Source organism: Phyllobates terribilis, unplaced genomic scaffold, assembly GCF_046119375.1.
Source record: "Phyllobates terribilis strain yellow unplaced genomic scaffold, ASM4611937v1 Scaffold_7__3_contigs__length_470593459, whole genome shotgun sequence".
NCBI lineage: Eukaryota > Metazoa > Chordata > Amphibia > Anura > Dendrobatidae > Phyllobates > Phyllobates terribilis.
Window position 1 is genome coordinate 430,368,573 of NW_027362767.1, and position 18,068 is coordinate 430,386,640.

Genomic DNA, 18,068 nt, shown 5'->3' on the forward strand with positions numbered 1-18,068 from the left:
ATAGGAAAAGAACATCAGGAGCTCTGTGGGAGCAGTGCTATAAGGAGTCAGGGGCTGGCAGCTGCAGAGCTCGCCCTGACTGAGAAGCTATCACCGGACCCGGAGTCCGAGGCTGTGGGGACTAATCTTTACCCAGCAGCAGAAACCGCCCGGCAGGGGATTTCAGGTCCTCTGGCCAAGAAACCCGAAGGCACGGTCACACGCGTGGGACCAGCACCGCCGTCGTGGAGCGGACGCCACTAGAAGGCCCCGAGTCACCGGCCATACGGGTGAGCACCACACGGTACACTCAGGGACGTGGGCTACTTATACCCGCCTCTAGCAAGGTAGCCAGAAGAGTACAGTCAGTTTGGGAGGCCTACAACTCCGCCTGGCCAGGGGAGATCCCATCTGCTCAAGGACTGACCAGGCCCCGATCGCTAGCCAGTACTCCGGGAGGGTCTATCTTTATCACCAGTAAAGACCCTGAATTACACCGCATCGTCTCTGAGTGATTCCTGCTACCCCATCATCCACGTCGGCTGCCCTGAGGCCATACCCCTCCCGTTGGGGGTTATACCATCTACGCTGCACTATCCTACCACCGGCCTCAGCGGTCTGCCCTGCAGTGGCAGCTCCTTTGCTGCATTCAACGGGTGGCGTAGTCGTCCAACATCTACCGCTAATACAGCGCCACTTAGTCTGACTCCCTGGGCACGGACCGGGTCACCGCCACGAGACTACAACCCTCAACAGATCCGGCTCCGGGTAAGCTCCCGCGTGCGCAACGCTGCGCGACACAGGCCCAGGGGTGCGTCAACTTTTGGCGTAGTCGGCAGGATCTCGTGCACGCAACCACCGGGTACTGCGTGCCTGAAAAAGACTGTTCAAACTTACCAGTGGTGAAGATTCCCGCCATCCGGCGCCATCTTCTGTCTTCTTCCCGCCATCTGCGAAGTTTTCCCGCCATCCGGCGCCATCTTCTGCCTTCTTCCCGCCATCCGTGGAGTTTTCCTGCCGTTGGACGCCATCTTGAAGACGCCGCGCGGGAAGAAGAGGGGCGTGGACTCCGAAAGCGCGCGAGAACTGAAGCCCCGCCTCACGTCCGGACGTTGCGTAAGGTCCTGGAAGGAGCCCAGCAGACGCCGACGTCACAGGAGCGCGACGGAAGGTCCTCAACCCTGACGATCCACTGCGGAGCCGCGGCCTACGGAAGAGGATCATCGCAAGGTAGGCCACGGTCCACTAGGGGGGAGAAGGATGTCGGATACGGAGGAGAGCTTCACCGCTTCAACCCCCGCCAGCGCCACCGCTGTTGCGGTCATGCCTTTCACCATGCCCTATATCCCGGGGGCAGCCTGGCTACCCCAGTACTCAGGGGAGTCACATACCCTGCATGACTTTAGAGAAAAGCTGGATAGCCTCTTCCAGGTGTATCCCCTCAAAGAGGAGCAAAAAGTGAGCATCCTGGTGGCCCAATTAACCGGGGCAGCCCAAAGGGAGGTAAAGTCCTGGCCACCTGGGAGGAGGACTGTCGCAGAGATACTAACCCGGCTGAGGGACACCTTTGATACCCGCACCTCAGCCGAGATCAAGCTTAGATTCTACGGGTGCAAACAGCGGGCACATGAGAGTATAATGGACTATGCCCTGAACCTACAAGAGGCCCTGAGAGCCATTAAGCAGACCGACCCTGACGGCGTGGGAGACGAGGACAGGCTGTTGACTGAACAATTTATAGAGGGTTTATATTGCAATGCCCACCGAACCCAGTTGCGGGCAATGGCCTTACAGGACCCTCATCTGGGATTTGCACAGTTCAAGGACAGAGCCATCCGGGTGCTCCGAGAACCAGCACCAGGTGGCGTTGTGACCCACAGACGCCCCACTACCACTTACCACCAGGAGGCGGCGCCCTTGTCGGCAGGGCCTGTGGGAGCTGATGCGCAGGCTTTGAACAATGACCCGGCTCCAGACCTGCACCATCAGGTCCAAGAGCTAGCTAAAAGCGTTGCTGCGCTAACCCGAACTGTGCAGTCTTTACAGGTTTCCACTCCAGGGAAGATCCAGCTGGCATCCGGACCGGAGGACATCCCGTGGCGTCGACCAAGGAGGACCCCACCGGCCAGAGGAAGACCCAGCGACCGATACAACGAGGACGGACAACCCATCTGCCGCCGCTGCAATCAACCCGGACATATGGCAAGGTACTGTCCTTTAAACTGGCACAACCTGGTGTAGAGGGCCAACCCCCAGGAAAAAGATCATCAGGCCCATCGAACTGGCGCGACAGATATGTGGGAGGACGTCCAGTCTTGCCTGTGGTACTGGATGGCATCCCTATGAGTGCCCTATTGGACACCGGGTCACAGGTCACCACTATCCCGTACGTGCTCTTCAAGCAGTACTGGAATGACTCGGATATCACCCGCTACCCTGACGACGACTTGAGTATCATCGCCAGCAATGGTCAGCCCGTGCCACAGATTGGATTTAAAGAGGTGACCATTAAAATCGGTAGAGTCGAACTGGCAGCACAGGGACTGATCATTGTAGACATTGACAAACACGAGAGTCACCCAAAGATAACTCTAGGAACTAATGTAATTGAAAATTGTCTTGCAGAGGTGATTTTCCTTTGACAACAGGTTGCCAAGAACGCCAGCTCCGGCGAGCAGCGGGTGCTCCAGAAAGAGATCCGGGCACTGATGCGACGGCAACAGCTAGAACTCTCCGGTGGTGAGATTGGTAGCGTAAGAATGTGTGACCCTTTCCCTATTGCCATGCCCCCAAAAAGTGAAATGATGATTTGGTGCCGGGCAGCTATTGGTCTGAGAGGTAGAGATTACCAGGCAATGGTAGAACCAGTTTACTCAGACAGTAGGCCCACCATTTTGACAGCACGGGGGGTGGTCAATGTACGCCATGGGAGGGTGCCCGTTCGCATAATAAATATCGGGAAGAGGGAAGTGTACCTGCCCCGGTATGCCACGCTAGCCAAATTGTATACCATCAATCAAAATTCCATACAGTCCGTAGAACCCTTGCCTCCATCTTCCCCGGAGGAAGGTAACGGCTCTAAGGAAACAATGGAGGACTGGTGTCAGCAACTACATTTGGGTACTGACTCCACTCCCTCACACCAGAAACAGGGAGTCTATCGGGTGGTTCAAGAGTACAAGAGAGTGTTTAGTAAACACCCGTTAGACTTCGGGCGAGTCAAGGGGGTAGAACACCACATCCCCACGGGAGACCATCTTCCTATAAAAGAGAGGTATCGACCCGTACCCCCTGCACACTACCAACACGCCAAGGGGATGCTTAGGGACATGAAGGAGGCTGGGGTGATCAGGGATAGCTGTAGCCCCTGGGCAGCTCCACTAGTCTTAGTCAAAAAGAAAGACAACACCATGAGGATGTGTGTAGATTACCGGAAAATTAACCGTATCACACACAAGGATGCGTACCCCTTACCAAGGATAGAGGAGTCTTTGGCTGCTTTAAGATCTGCTAACTTCTTCTCTACCTTGGATCTCACTAGCGGGTACTGGCAGGTTCCTGCAGCAGAGGCGGACCGGGAGAAGACCGCATTCACCACCCTGATGGGACTTAACGAGTTTACCTGTATGCCGTTCGGACTCTGCAACGCACCAGGAACCTTCCAACGATTAATGGAGTGCTGTCTGGGCCACAGAAACTTTGAGACGGTCCTGTTGTACCTGGACGATGTCATCGTATATTCCAAGACTTATGAGGACCACCTGAAACACCTGGCGGAAGTGTTCGAAGCTCTGGCAAACTACGGCCTAAAGGTAAAACCCTCCAAGTGTCACCTCCTAAAACCAAAGGTGCAGTACCTGGGACACGTGGTGAGCGCTGACGGAGTGGCTCCCGACCCTGATAAGATCACCGCAATTAAGGAATGGCCAAGTCCCTCCAGTGTAAAGGAAGTGCGGCAGTTCCTCGGGTTGGTAGGCTACTACCGAAGGTTCATACCCGGTTTCACCAAGAAGGCAGCTCCTATGCAGGACCTCCTGATAGGCCAGTCCAGGAAGGCCAAGAACCAGAAGCCACCCTTCAGATGGGAGAAGCCGGAAGAAGAGTCCTTCCGCCAGCTGAAGATGGCCCTCACGGGGGATGAAATCCTGGCGTACCCGGATTACAGCCAGCCCTTTATCCTCTACACCGACGCCAGTAACATCGGGCTAGGAGCCGTACTGTCCCAGATCCAGCAGGGGAAAGAACGGGTAATTGCTTACGCCAGCCGAAAACTGCGACCCACCGAAAGAAACCCTGAGAATTACAGCTCATTTAAGCTAGAGTTCCTGGCAGTGGTGTGGGCAGTCACCGAACGCTTTAAGCACTACCTCGCCTCTTCCCGGTTCACCGTGTACACGGATAACAACCCGTTGACACACCTGGACACGGCAAGACTCGGTGCCCTAGAGCAGAGATGGATGGCCCGTCTGTCCAACTACGAGTTCACAATCAAATACCGGGCAGGACGCTCCAATACCAACGCGGACGCCCTGTCCAGGATGCCAAACCTACCGGACGTAGGAGAAGATCCAGAGGGACTGGAAGAAGTCGAACTCCCCGCGTTCCACCGTCATGGGACTATCCAGTATTCCCATCGGGTAAGGAGTAAGCAAGCCGCTACGTTTAACCCCTTGCCTCACTACAACTGGGAGGAAACGCAAGACAGTGACCCTGCCGTCCGGCTGGTGAAGGAGATGCTGACTCGGCCAGAGGCTCGCCTTGACCCAGACGCTCCGGAGGAAGCCAAGCAACTGTGGGCTGAGAAGAGTCGACTGTTCCTTTACAAGGGGAAGTTGTGCCGCAGAATGGTTAACTCCCGGACGCATGAACTAATCTGGCAAGTAGTGGTGCCACGGAGAGACGCAGCCATGGTGATGGAAGCATACCACGACGGGGCTGGACACTTCGGATGGAAGAAGCTGGAGTTCCTGCTGCGTGGGCGGTTCCACTGGGTAGGCATGAGGGGAACCATCGAGAGGTGGTGCAGAGACTGTGGCCCGTGCAACCTAAGAAGGAAGGACCGTGCCAGCCAGAAGACTCCCCTGCAGTCCATCATCACCCGGTAGCCGTTGGAACTGGTAGCCTTGGATCATGTAAAACTGACCCCAAGCAGAAGTGGCTACGTCTACGCGTTAACCATTGTGGATCATTACTCCCGGTTCTTGGTTGTCGTCCCCGTTAAGGACTTAACGGCTCAAACAGCAGCTAGAGCCTTCCAGCAGCACTTCTGCCGCCCACACGGGTACCCGGACCAAGTGCTGACGGACCAGGGACCTGCCTTTGAAGCGGAGGTCTTCCAGGAATTCTGCAATCTGTATGGCTGCCGGAAGATAAGGACGACACCCTATCATCCGCAAACTAATGGACTTTGTGAGAAAATGAACCAGGTGGTAATGGATCTCCTGAAAACGTTGCCCCTGGAAGAACGCAGTCTGTGGCCTGAGAAGCTGCCCGATCTGGTGGACCTATACAACCACATCCCGGTAGGTTCCACCAACTGTACCCCGGCTTACCTAATGAGGGCGAGACCTGGTAAGTTACCTGTTGACCTGGAAATGGGAGTCCTGACACCCGAGGACACTTCACCAGAGGCAGACTGGGACACAGAGAGGCAGCAGCAGTACCGGAAAGTACAGGAGAGCGTGGAGCGAAGTCTCTGTCAGGCTAGGGAAAGACAAGAGAAAACTTACAACCAGTATGCTCCCGCTGTTCCCCTGGTACCCGGAGAGCAGGTCTTGAAGAGGAAAAGACGGCTCCACAAGTTGGACGACCAGTGGGAGAAGGACCCGTACACCGTACTGCCCTCAAGCCACGAAAACCCGAAAGTCTGTACCATCAGTAAAGACGGAGGGGAGACCATAGCCATTGTATCCCGGGATCACCTGAAGAAGTGTCCTGAACAGCTACGGAACCCTGAAGAGGAACAAGAAGACCATCGACCCGTAGAGGAAAGGGAAGATATGGTTAGTACTGTGCTCGGAGACTTCCCTCGGTCCTGGACTCAAGTCAATGGTGCAGTTGTGGTACCCGTCCTCACGTTCCTCCAACCAGCATCCCAAGTGCCTACGGAGCAACAGGTAGAGCTGGAAGAGCAGCCGGTCCAGGAGGCAGAAGACTCCACACAAGCAGAACAGGAGGATCAACCCTCTGCTTATAGTGAGCCTGCCGTACCCCTAGTGAGCCAAAGAGCCGGTAGACAGCTGCCCAGTTTACTCTTGACAGCTCCTACACCCTGTAGTTCAGGGCTAGACAGTCAGCTCCGTAGGTCCACTAGGGCCACTAGAGGCCAGTTACCCGCACGTTGGAGGATTTGAAGTGTATAAACTGTTTTATTTGTGGTTACCTGTTTTTCTTGTTGCTTGTGTATAATTATGTGTTTCTAGTTATTTATAGGAGTCCTTGGTGGATTTACCGGGAATCCTTGTACATATGTTTGGAGCATAACCCAGGAAAGGACTAAGACTGTTAAAGACTCGGGGTAGGACAGACCCCTACCTGGTTACATCTCCCTGTTTTGGTGAAATGGACACCTTGCTTTTCTTCAAAAACTGCACCCGGTTGCGGACACGCCGTGACCATCTTTATATGTTTTTCTTATTGTTCTATTATTGTTTATACCTTGTATGTTTTTCTAAAAATATGTTTAGTCCCGGAGTACTAAATTTCACTAGGGGGGAATGTGGCACCCCAGGGGTCTGGTTTCCACAGTAACAGCAATGTTATGTCTGAGAGCAGGTGGGAGGTCTCTTGGTCAGGGATTCCTGTGCATGCCACACCTCCTGCCCAGTCCTGGGAGGGGAAGAACTTCCCCTATATAAACCTAGGGCTGAGGCAGGGTTAGTGAGTAGAGAAGAAGTAGAGACAGAGAAGAGAAGCAGATATAGGAAAAGAACATCAGGAGCTCTGTGGGAGCAGTGCTATAAGGAGTCAGGGGCTGGCAGCTGCAGAGCTCGCCCTGACTGAGAAGCTATCACCGGACCCGGAGTCCGAGGCTGTGGGGACTAATCTTTACCCAGCAGCAGAAACCGCCCGGCAGGGGATTTCAGGTCCTCTGGCCAAGAAACCCGAAGGCACGGTCACACGCGTGGGACCAGCACCGCCGTCGTGGAGCGGACGCCACTAGAAGGCCCCGAGTCACCGGCCATACGGGTGAGCACCACACGGTACACTCAGGGACGTGGGCTACTTATACCCGCCTCTAGCAAGGTAGCCAGAAGAGTACAGTCAGTTTGGGAGGCCTACAACTCCGCCTGGCCAGGGGAGATCCCATCTGCTCAAGGACTGACCAGGCCCCGATCGCTAGCCAGTACTCCGGGAGGGTCTATCTTTATCACCAGTAAAGACCCTGAATTACACCGCATCGTCTCTGAGTGATTCCTGCTACCCCATCATCCACGTCGGCTGCCCTGAGGCCATACCCCTCCCGTTGGGGGTTATACCATCTACGCTGCACTATCCTACCACCGGCCTCAGCGGTCTGCCCTGCAGCGGCAGCTCCTTCGCTGCATTCAACGGGTGGCGTAGTCGTAAGCTCCCGCGTGCGCAACGCTGCGCGACACAGGCCCAGGGGTGCGTCACAAATACCTTGAAAGACAAAGATAATTTCACAGAAATCAGAAGATCGTGCAGGTGAAGAACTGCACAAGAATTCAGAATGTTTTTGAAAAGTGAAGTCAGATGGAAAGTTGCCTATGTTGTAAAAAAATATCTCCAAAAAGAAAACTTTACACAGGGCCAACTATATTTTAACAAAACACAATCTTTATTGATAAATATTTTAAAAAAACACAATGAGAAAACATGACCCCAGGACGAAGCGTTTCAGTGCAAAACGCTCGTCGGGTGTGGTGGGTCCCCGGAGCAACAACTGAGGTAAAGTGTGCTTTATTTTTTACTTGTGCCTACTCAGACTTTATCTATTGCTTACATTCACCCTATACTAGTTGTATGGATGATATCATGTAATTCTTATTCTATACCTGTTGACAACAGGTAGATAAGTTATATTCAGTGATTGCGATAGATGTTCTGTATATCAGTTACTTAGCACATATTTATATTATATTGTACTATTATCTGGGTACACCCACCTTGTGCCTTATGTGTACCATGTCTCACATCTTTTTACATGTTTTCTCATTATGGTTTTTTAAATATTTATCAATAAAAATTGTGTTTTATTACAATATAGTTGGCCCTGTGTAAAGTTTTCTTTTTGGAGATATTTATTTAGTTTTTGCTTTATGCCCTTATATTTAGGATAAGCTTTGGTGTACTTATGTAGCATAAAATTTAAATTCCAAAATGTTGCCATCCTTGATAATGGTTGGTGAAGAAATATTATATTAACCATTAAAGGATCTCTGGGTTCGTTGGATAAGTTCATTGAGTTGAAAGAAAAGGATGAAGACCAGTAGAAAAATGGAAAGTCCTGCCATTGAGCAGCATAAAGACCGAAATAGAAACCAAGATAATGGCAGTTGATTTTAGCTGCCTGAAGGGGAAATCTGTCATAGGTCCCCCAAAAAGATTAGATAGTAAAGTAAAGGAATGGACTAAAATAAAATTCTCAAAAATCTCAGTACATAGAGTGTGCGCCCTTCATTGTCATTCTGAGGAAATGTCTTATAGAAGGTTCATGCTAGATAGGACTTTGTTGTTCTGACTTAACAGAAAGAAGATTAGCAAAGTAATTTGATGCCAATTGAAATTGTGTCAAATATTTAGGAAGTTGACGAAACCGACAAATTTGAACAATTTATGATTCGATTCATGCAAATCGCCAAAAAACGCCTACTGCCGTTTTACACATTGAGGAAGACTGTGTGGCGCCCCTGAGGTTTCAGTCGCCACAAAGGTACTGCACCTCACCCAGAGGTGTGGTGTCTCCCTTCTCTCAGGTAAGATGGGAGTGCTGCACGGAACCCCAAAACACCCGCATCCAACACTACACTGCTCCAGGCCGGCTGGAGGGGCAACATGCAGAGCGCAGCTGCTGAGCCCTGACCCTGGCTGGGGGGAACCCAAAGGTAGGGGGAACCAATAGTGGGTGTGGGTGGAGGAAGTAGTTAGAGAAAGCACCATCATAGTGAGGTATAAATAGGGGAGCCATCTTAGGGTGGCAGGACAGTGGAGGTCAGTTGAGTTCTAGAGAGCAGTTCAGAAGAACAGCTCGGGACAGTTCAGAAAAACAGTCCGGGGGCAAGTCAGGAGGCCCCGGGGGGGAGCAGGGAGTAGGCTCCGTTCTACAGAAAGGATCCCAGGGGGTATGGCACGTGCAGGATGGCACCCGTACGCTCTGCATCTGTCAGAAGACAGAAGGATTGCAGCCGCATTCTAGTCCCCTGAGGGTCTGTAGCGCCCCGAGGGTTCGGTTGCTACAGAGGTATTGCATCTCACCCAGAGGTGTGATATCTCACTTCCCGGTAAGAATGGAGTATGGCTCAGGACCCTAACACCCACATGCACTACACCACATTTCCGAGGGACAGGGCGACAATGCTCCCAAGAGTGAGCACAACTGTCCCTGTCCCTGGCTGGAGTGGGGGGAGGGAACACCTAGAAAGGGGGAACCCGGTAGTGTGTGGGTGGGGAGAGTAGATCCCGAGTGCACTGTATAGGAGAGTATATATGGTGGGCACCATCTTAGAGTCAGAGTAGAAAGTGAGAGAGAGCAGAGAGAGAGAAGGAGGCTCGGAGCAGAGGCTCTGCATGGGCTCTGCTCCGCAGGCAGGCCAAGTCTTAAGGCCTGAGCCTGGAGGGAGGAAACAGAAAGAAGGAAGGAAGAAGAATGGAGGAAGCTCTAAGAGAAGACTGAAGGGACCCCAGGGGTGCGGACCGGCCAGCTGCCACGGCACGCCCACCGCTACCAGAGTAGGGGGGTCAGGCCAAGAAAAGGGAACCGGATCCCTCATCTAGTGGAGGAGAGCAACTACCCTCAGCTAGTAACCGGAGGCCGTGGCATTGCATGTGTTACGGCCCCTCACTACACCCGTTAGGAAGGCACCACATAGGACCCAGGGAAACGGAACATACGTTTGCCCGCCAAGGCCCGAGGCAGCTGGACAGAAACGTGGTCACTTGTGGGGTACGACAGGCCAGAGAAAGGACACACAAAGGGGGTCCTGAAAAGCACTCCAAAGGTACCTGGGAGTTGGCTGAGCCCCTCACCTGGTGAGCACAGTACGGCGTGGGCAGCCATCATCTGCAGAAGTGGCTTGGAGTGTAAAACTGTGAGTAAAGACCCTGAACTGCATCACTGGACTCTGAGTCATTACTGCTGCTCCCACGTACCATCACCCCCATCATCTGTACTCACTGCCCTGAGGCTATACTCCGCCCGTGGGGAGTTATACTACCCTCTGCTGCGCACACTACATCAGCCTCAGCGGTCTGCCCGCAGCGGCGGTTCTCAGTGACCGCAATCCACGGGTGGCGTAGTCGGACATTTAATCATAAAAACCACATAAATAGACTGCCATTGGTTTGACCGCCCTGAGCCACGGGACCGGGTCGCCGCCACGGAGACTACAACCCCCAGCGTTACACAGAGACTCGGTTCCGGGTATTCCCCCACACACACACGGCCCAGGGGGCGAGTCAACGTAAGCAAGTCTGTGCAACTCCGACGGACAGGAGGGACTTCAGAGTACCCGAACAAGACTGAGAGTGGGCAGCGCAGAGCAGGAGGGAGAAGGACCAGTGTGAAGATGGTCAAAATAGGAACACGAGAAAGTGGGGTTCTGCCAGGTATTCCCAAGCAGCCTGAGGAAGGATTGAGCCCCAGCCCGGTGAACGCAGCGCGACGCGGGAGGCCTTTGCTTGTACAGTGCACCTGTGAAGTGTCTCAAGAACTGTGAGTAAAATCTTGGATGACTGCACTGCACTGCCTCCGTCCATTCCTTCATCGGCGCTATCGTTCCCCCTGCACTACAACGCCCAGCGCAACCCACTCTCTACTACTACACTGCCCTGAGGCCTGCTCCACCTGTGGGGAGCCGTCCCATCACAAGCTGTCCTAACATCTGCCTCAGAGGACTGTTGCAGCACTGGTGATCCTCACCAGGCACCACAGGTGGCGTCACAAACTTTCTATAAACATAACCCCCTTTTTGCACTGACCGACCTGGGTCACGGACCGGGCCAGCCACCGTGATATCCCCCAAGCAACCAGAGGCCCGGCTGCCGAGTACTCCCACGGCCCTGGGGGCGCGTCAACTGCATCAGCCACAGAAGGCTACAATGACTGCAGGCGCTGTCGGGCAAGAGTTCCCATAATACCTTGCAGCTATCACATCACAGCCAATTAAGAGGGATTAACATAGTCTGTATAAAAGCCAAAGCAGGGAATGCAGCAGCAATTTTCGGTGAATCAGGATAGTAAGTGGACGTCACAGCTCACTGCTTAGCCATAGAGATAGGGAGAGAAACCATAAAACACTGAAAAAACTGTACAGATAGTGTGTGACAGTTCAGCAGTGAAAAATGGCTACCATCCATTTATCCATAGCTAAATATATATTGACATCACTTTGAAGTTACTTTACTGTAAATAATTTTTTTTACCAAAGTGGAGAATACAAATTTCAAAAGATTGTCTCTACTTGGTAATCCAGTTCTAGAAGAGTGAGAGGAGCAACAATTACCCCTTCCCCTCACACCTACCTATGACAATCAGCTCTATGACCACTTCATGATAGAGTTCGCTGCTGATGTTCTCCACTAGACAGTGATACATATCTGCGTCCGAGAGGCTGACATTGCGCAACATCAGGGTTAGGTCCCCAGAGGCAGGTTGACCCCGGAAAGCCGTCCTTCCACTATACACAGGATTCTGCCGCTCCTTGTCCTCCTTCCCATTGTTCAGTTCCAATACAGTCGTGACATAAAGAGAACGGAACCAACGCACCTTCATCCCAGCGAGACCCTGCACAGACGACAAGGTGCACGGCAAGAAGGTATCTGACCCCACTTCTGCTACTTGCTTTGTGTCCTGGGTCTGTAGACGAAATTCACCTAGAAGAGACAGAAAAAGCAATGAAATAAATTATACATGTAAATCCAGTATAAAGTTTCAATCCCAATAATATACATCTCATTGGGATTCATCAATAATCTAATGTCTATGTGACTCCTAGACGGATGTGTGACTTATAGCTCCTGTGGACCAATGAAAATTCTGTAACGGTTCCCTCATACTACAATGTGGTGTCTAGAATCTAGCGTTCAGTGTCCGTGCCAACTAAATCTATGCCCGTACTGTTGGACCGTCCCTTGTTGGATTTTGCCAGGATTCGCATAGGTTGGATTGATTTTCCATAGACAGCCAATCATTAGTCCTATTCGCACACTAGGGCTGGCCACACATGTTGGATAACAATCAGGCGAATGAGATCTTCTTGGCTGACAGATATTTTGTCTAGGCACACATGCACGCTCATGCAATGTGTCCAGCATTGGAAGAAGGGAGTAGGCTGCTGCCAAACAACACTAGGGGCAGCTTAACTCCCTTTAGAACAAAAGGACTGCGAAATAGACATCTTTCCCGATCACCCTATACACATGCATGCTCAGCCTCACTAGAAAAAAAAGGTAAAGAATTTAGATATCCAACTTTTAATCCTTCTTTCCCCAAACATCTTCCAACAAGAGAGTCTCCAGACCCCAACACACATTATATGGTCAATCAAACCCGGCAGTTTTGACCAGCAGGAGATGCCAAAAATTTGTGTTCATCAGATGAGGCCACGACTTTCATATCTCCTATTTAAGGTTGTCACCTTCATGAGATTCCTATTAGAGCATGAGGACATCTCTCTCCGGTAGTGGCTTCCCCCATCAGCTGTTTGTCAGGAGTCACTCCTGGCATTTTTGGGATTGGTGAAGGTTCAACCACTAAGAGTCCATGTAAGATATGTAAACATCCAACTATAATGACTTGGCATATTAGGAAACACTCTTCCAATTTGGCACGGTTGACCACATCTACTAAAGGTGGCGTTATCCTTGTGATCTTCGATCTTTGGCTCGCCGACCATCTCATGGTAGCGTTACGGTTTCATCTCATATTTTCCTGGATTCCTGGACTAAGAATGATCGGATTCTAACATTAGATAATGACGAGTTTGACGGCCGAGGAGTCACCAGCGGCTATATACCGTGTTCATGATCATATCTCCTGACAGTGGGATGAGATAAAGTGTCATTTCTGCTTCCAGCACATTATGAGTGCGATTATGCTTCGAGCACAGAGCTTCGTACTGAGCTGTCAGCCTCCCCTGCTGTCACTGCTCTCTCCGTGGCAGCGGGACGTCTACTAAAAGAATATACAAGACCATTTTCAGCCAAAAAGCCGGGCATATTAAATGCGGCATGATCTTACTGCCTGAAAGCTTGAGACATTTCATCTTTCAGATTATTATTATTATTTTATGGCTGCGGCTGTCAGACCATGATGGGCGTTGTAGTTCTAAAGCAAGTGAAGATCTGCAGGTTGGGAACTGGAGTTGAACTAAACCTTTATGATTTTATAACTTCTAATGGTCCTTGTTTTGATGGAACTAACTCTACTCTTGACCCAAATCTGCCCATATTTGCTTGGATGTCAAATTTCCTTGATTATACAGTAATATGGTCAGGGGTGAGGGGGCTTCTGAGTCCTAAAAGAATGGAGAATGAAGATAAAACGTTTTCCAAATCAGAAGACCTCAACAATAAGGTACGAGGTCTCCAGACCATCTCTTGCTGTAGACCAGCGACGTCATTAGGTGTAAGCTCTGGGTTTTTGCTGTGAGACCCCTGAAAATGAGGTCTCAGGTCAGATTGACCCCATCCTGAGAGCCATGATAAGGCTGGCCAAAAAAATGAGGACTAGGTCCTCCATAATGAAGGTGGAGCGAACCAATTCTGTTCCAAGTTCGAGAGTGGATGTCAGGATGTGAACTGGCACCAAAAGGGGGCACCTTCAACACAGTCTGTACCTCCCCACCCAAAATCAATATCTACTACAGGTCAAAGACAAGTCCATACTCCATGACCAGCTCTTTGATTTATGACCAATATTGGTAGAAAGTTGGATTATTTGACCAATAATGGATCAATTCCAGGCAATGAAATTTGAACAGAAGGAAGAATAACCTTGTACCTACGAGGCTGCGCCGGGCTGATACTGCCAGCCTTATCTCAGGATGCACCCAGCTCAGGACCTCACACAAACGCAATATTTACTGATATATTATTATTAATATTATCTATTAATAGTCTCTATATTTGTGGATCTTGATATTTCTTGCTGGTGAAATCGATGCACTGATCATCCCCCCAATGTAATGTGAATAGGTACATAGAGGTTCCAATGCACCTGTAATTGTACAAATGGAAAGGTGATCTCAGAGCTTAGCCTTTTCCCATCTCCATGTACCCCGTGTGCAGAATTATTAGGCAGTGATTTTTTTGTGACCCGATCATCATTTTTATGCAGTTTTCCCACTTCTGAGCTGTATAAACTTGAATGCTGATCGGATGAAGCAGATCAGGTGATGGGTATTTGTGCAATGAGGGGATGTGGCCTCAGGATGCCCCACCCCCTATAACGGGGTGTACAGAATTATTAGGAGCTTGTTTCCATAAAAAAATCCAAAAAGAGATTTCTCTGACCCTGATAAGTCACAGATTGTTCCCAGGCTACAGAGGATGCAGCACCTGAGGTTGTCAGACATTGGGGCCATCACAGAACAGCAGAAGTTTTGTTGTAAATAGTCACCAAGGATCAAAAAACGTGAAAGAAAAAAAGCTGCATAAAAACTACCAAAGATACAAGAAGAATCAGATGTGAATCATCCAGGAGCCATTATCCTTATAAACTGATACGTCATGGAGGCTGACTTCTTCCCGCAGACTTCTCCCCTCAGACTTTCCACTCAGACTTCACCCGCAGACTTCTTCCCACAGACTTCACTCCACAGACTTCCTCCGCAGACTTTTCCCCATAAACTTCCCCCTCAGACTTCTCCCCACAGACTCCCCCCCCACAGACTTCCCCCCACAGACTCCCCCCCCCACAGACTCCTTCCCACAGACTTCCCCCCACAGACTCCTTCCCACAGACTCCCCCCCCACAGACTTCCCCCCCACAGACTTCCCCCCACAGACTCCTTCCCGCAGACTTCTCCCCTCAGACTTTCCACTCAGACTTCACCCGCAGACTTCTCCCCGCAGACTTCTCCCCGCAGACTTCTCCCCGCAGACTTCTCCCCGCAGACTTCTCCCCGCAGACTTCTCTCCATAGACTTCCCCCACTGACTGCTCCCTACAGACTTCCTCCGCAGACTTTTCCCCATAAACTTCCCCCTCAGACTTCTCCCCACAGACTCCCCCCCCACAGACTCCCCCCCCACAGACTTCCCCCCACAGAGTCCCCCCCCCACAGACTTCCCCCCACAGACTCCCCCTCACAGACTTTCCCCCACAGACCCCCCCCCACAGGGTTCCTGCCTGATATGGTTTCAAGGAGTGTATCTATGGCGCCCCTGAGGGTTCGGTCGCCACAGAGGTACTGCACCTCACCCAGAGGTATGGTGTCTCCCTTCTCTCAGGTAAGGAGGGAGTGCTGCACGGGACCCCAACACCTACATCCAACACTACACTACCCCAGGCCAGCAGGAGGGGCAAGATGCAATGTAGTTTTCTGCTGAGCCCTGTCTTCTCCCCACAGACTCCCCCCCCCCACAGACTTCCCCCAACAGACTTCCCCACACAGACTTCCCCCCACAGACTTCCCCCCACAGACTCCTCCCCACATCCCCCCCACAGACTCCACCCCACAGACTCCCCCCCCACAGACTTCCCCCCACAGACTCCTTCCCACAGACTCCCCCCCACAGACTTCCCCCCACAGTCTCCTCCCCACAGACTTCCCCCCACAGACTTCCCCCCACAGACTTCTCCCCACAGACTTCCCCCCCACAGGGTTCCTGCCTGATATGGTTTCAAGGAGTGTATCTGTGGCGCCCATGAGGGTTCAGTCGCCACAGAGGTACTGCACCTCACCCAGAGGTGTGGTGTCTCCTTCTCTCAGGTAAGGAGGGAGTGCTGCACGGGACCCCAACACCTACATCCAACACTACACTACCCCAGGCCAGCAGGAGGGGCAAGATGCAATGTAGTTTTCTGCTGAGCCCTGTCTTCTCCCCACAGACTCCCCCCCCACAGACTTCCCCCAACAGACTTCCCCACACAGACTTCCCCCCACAGACTCCTCCCCACATCCCCCCCACAGACTCCACCCCACAGACTTCCCCCCACAGACTTCCCCCCACAGACTTCCCCCCACAGACTCCTTCCCACAGACTCCCCCCCACACACTCCCCCCCACAGACTTCCCCCCCACAGGGTTCCTGCCTGATATGGTTTTAAGGAGTGTATCTGTGGCGCCCATGAGGGTTCAGTCGCCACAGAGGTACTGCACCTCACCCAGAGGTGTGGTGTCTCCTTCTCTCAGGTAAGGAGGGAGTGCTGCACGGGACCCCAACACCTACATCCAACACTACACTACCCCAGGCCAGCAGGAGGGGCAAGACGCAATGTAGTTTTTTGCTGAGCCCTGTCCCTGGCTGGGGTGGGGGGAACCCAAAGGTAGGGGGAACCAGTAGTGGGTGTGAGTGGAGGAAGTAGTTTAGGGGAGCACTCATACAGTACATATATAAAAGGTAGACATCTTAAAACAAGTGGTGGTTGGAGTAGGGACAGTTCAGAGGAACAGTCTGGGAGCAGAGTCTCTGTAGGAGCTCTGCTCCACTACAAGGGCCTAGGATAGAGGCCCAGGAGGGGAGCAGGGAGGAAGTTCCGTTCTGCAGAAGGGATCCTAGGGGAGTATGGCGAGTGCAGGCGGCACCCGTACACCCCGAACCTGCCAAGTGTCAGGAGGATCTAGGCCGCAAGCAGGGGACCGGCCCCTGGCCCAGTCGTGCAGCTTCTGGCCTCGGCTGGAAAAACCGGAGGCTTCTGACTTCTATAGCCAGAAGCCAAACCCCAGCTCCAATCCAAGTAAGGTCAAGCAGGTCTGTGCAACTCCGACGGACAGGGGGGACCTCGCAGCACCCGAACAGGATTCACAGTGGGAAGCGCAGGGCAGGAGGGAGTAAATGTGACACCCCAGGGGTCTGGTTGCCACAGTAACGTAATGTTATGTCTGAGAGCAGGTGGGAGGTCCTTTAGTCAGGGATCCTGTGCATGCCACACCTCCTGCCCAGTCTTGGGAGGGGAAGAACTTCCCCTATATAAACCTGGGGCTGAGGCAGGGTGAGTGAGTAGAAGAAGAGAAGAAGTAGAGACAGCATAGGAAGAAACAGCAGTTACAAGGAGTCAGGGGCTGGCAGCTGCAGAGTTCGCCCTGACTAAGAAGACTTTTTACCGGACCCGGAGTCCGAGGCTGTGGGGACTAATTCCTGCCCAGCAGCAGAATCCGTCAGGCAGGGGATTTCAGGTCCTCTGGCCCAGAAGCCCGAAGGCACGGTCACACGCGTGGGACCAGCACCGCCATCGTGGAGCGGAAGCCATTAGAAGGCCCCGAGTCACCGGCCATACGGGTGAGCACCACACGGTACACTCAGGGACGTGGGCTACTTACATCAGCTCCTAGCAAGGTAGCCAGAAGAGTACAGTCAGTTTGGGAGGCCTACAACTACGCCTGGCCAGGGGAGATCCCATCTGCTCAAGGACTGACCAGGCCCCATCCGCTAGCAAGTACTCCGGGAGGGTCTTTTGTTGTTACCAGTAAAGACCCTGAACTACACCGTACCGTCTCTGAGTGGTTCCTGCTACCCCCATCATCCACGTCGGCTGCCCTGAGGCCATACCCCTCCCGTTGGGGGTTATACTATCACGCTGCACAATCCCACCATCGGCCTCAGCGGTCTGCCCTGCAGCAGCAGCCCCCTGGCTGCACTCAACGGGTGGCGTAGTCATCAACCATTTACTACTAATGGACTGCCGTCTAGTTTGACTCCCTGGGCACGGACCGGGTCACCGCCACGAGACTACAACCCTCCACA

General features: G+C 52.4%; 1 protein-coding gene across 2 annotated transcripts in view; it reads right to left on the minus strand.

Annotated features, from left to right (window-relative positions):
* LOC141155233 (butyrophilin subfamily 1 member A1-like) overlaps nt 1-18,068 on the minus strand; it is a 59,996-nt gene that overhangs the window by 11,725 nt on the left and 30,203 nt on the right. For both annotated transcript variants that reach the window (XM_073642029.1, XM_073642028.1), the window contains exon 3: nt 11,683-12,033. In XM_073642029.1, the coding sequence (XP_073498130.1) occupies nt 11,683-12,033 (351 nt within the window). The remainder of the gene's footprint in view (nt 1-11,682; nt 12,034-18,068) is intronic.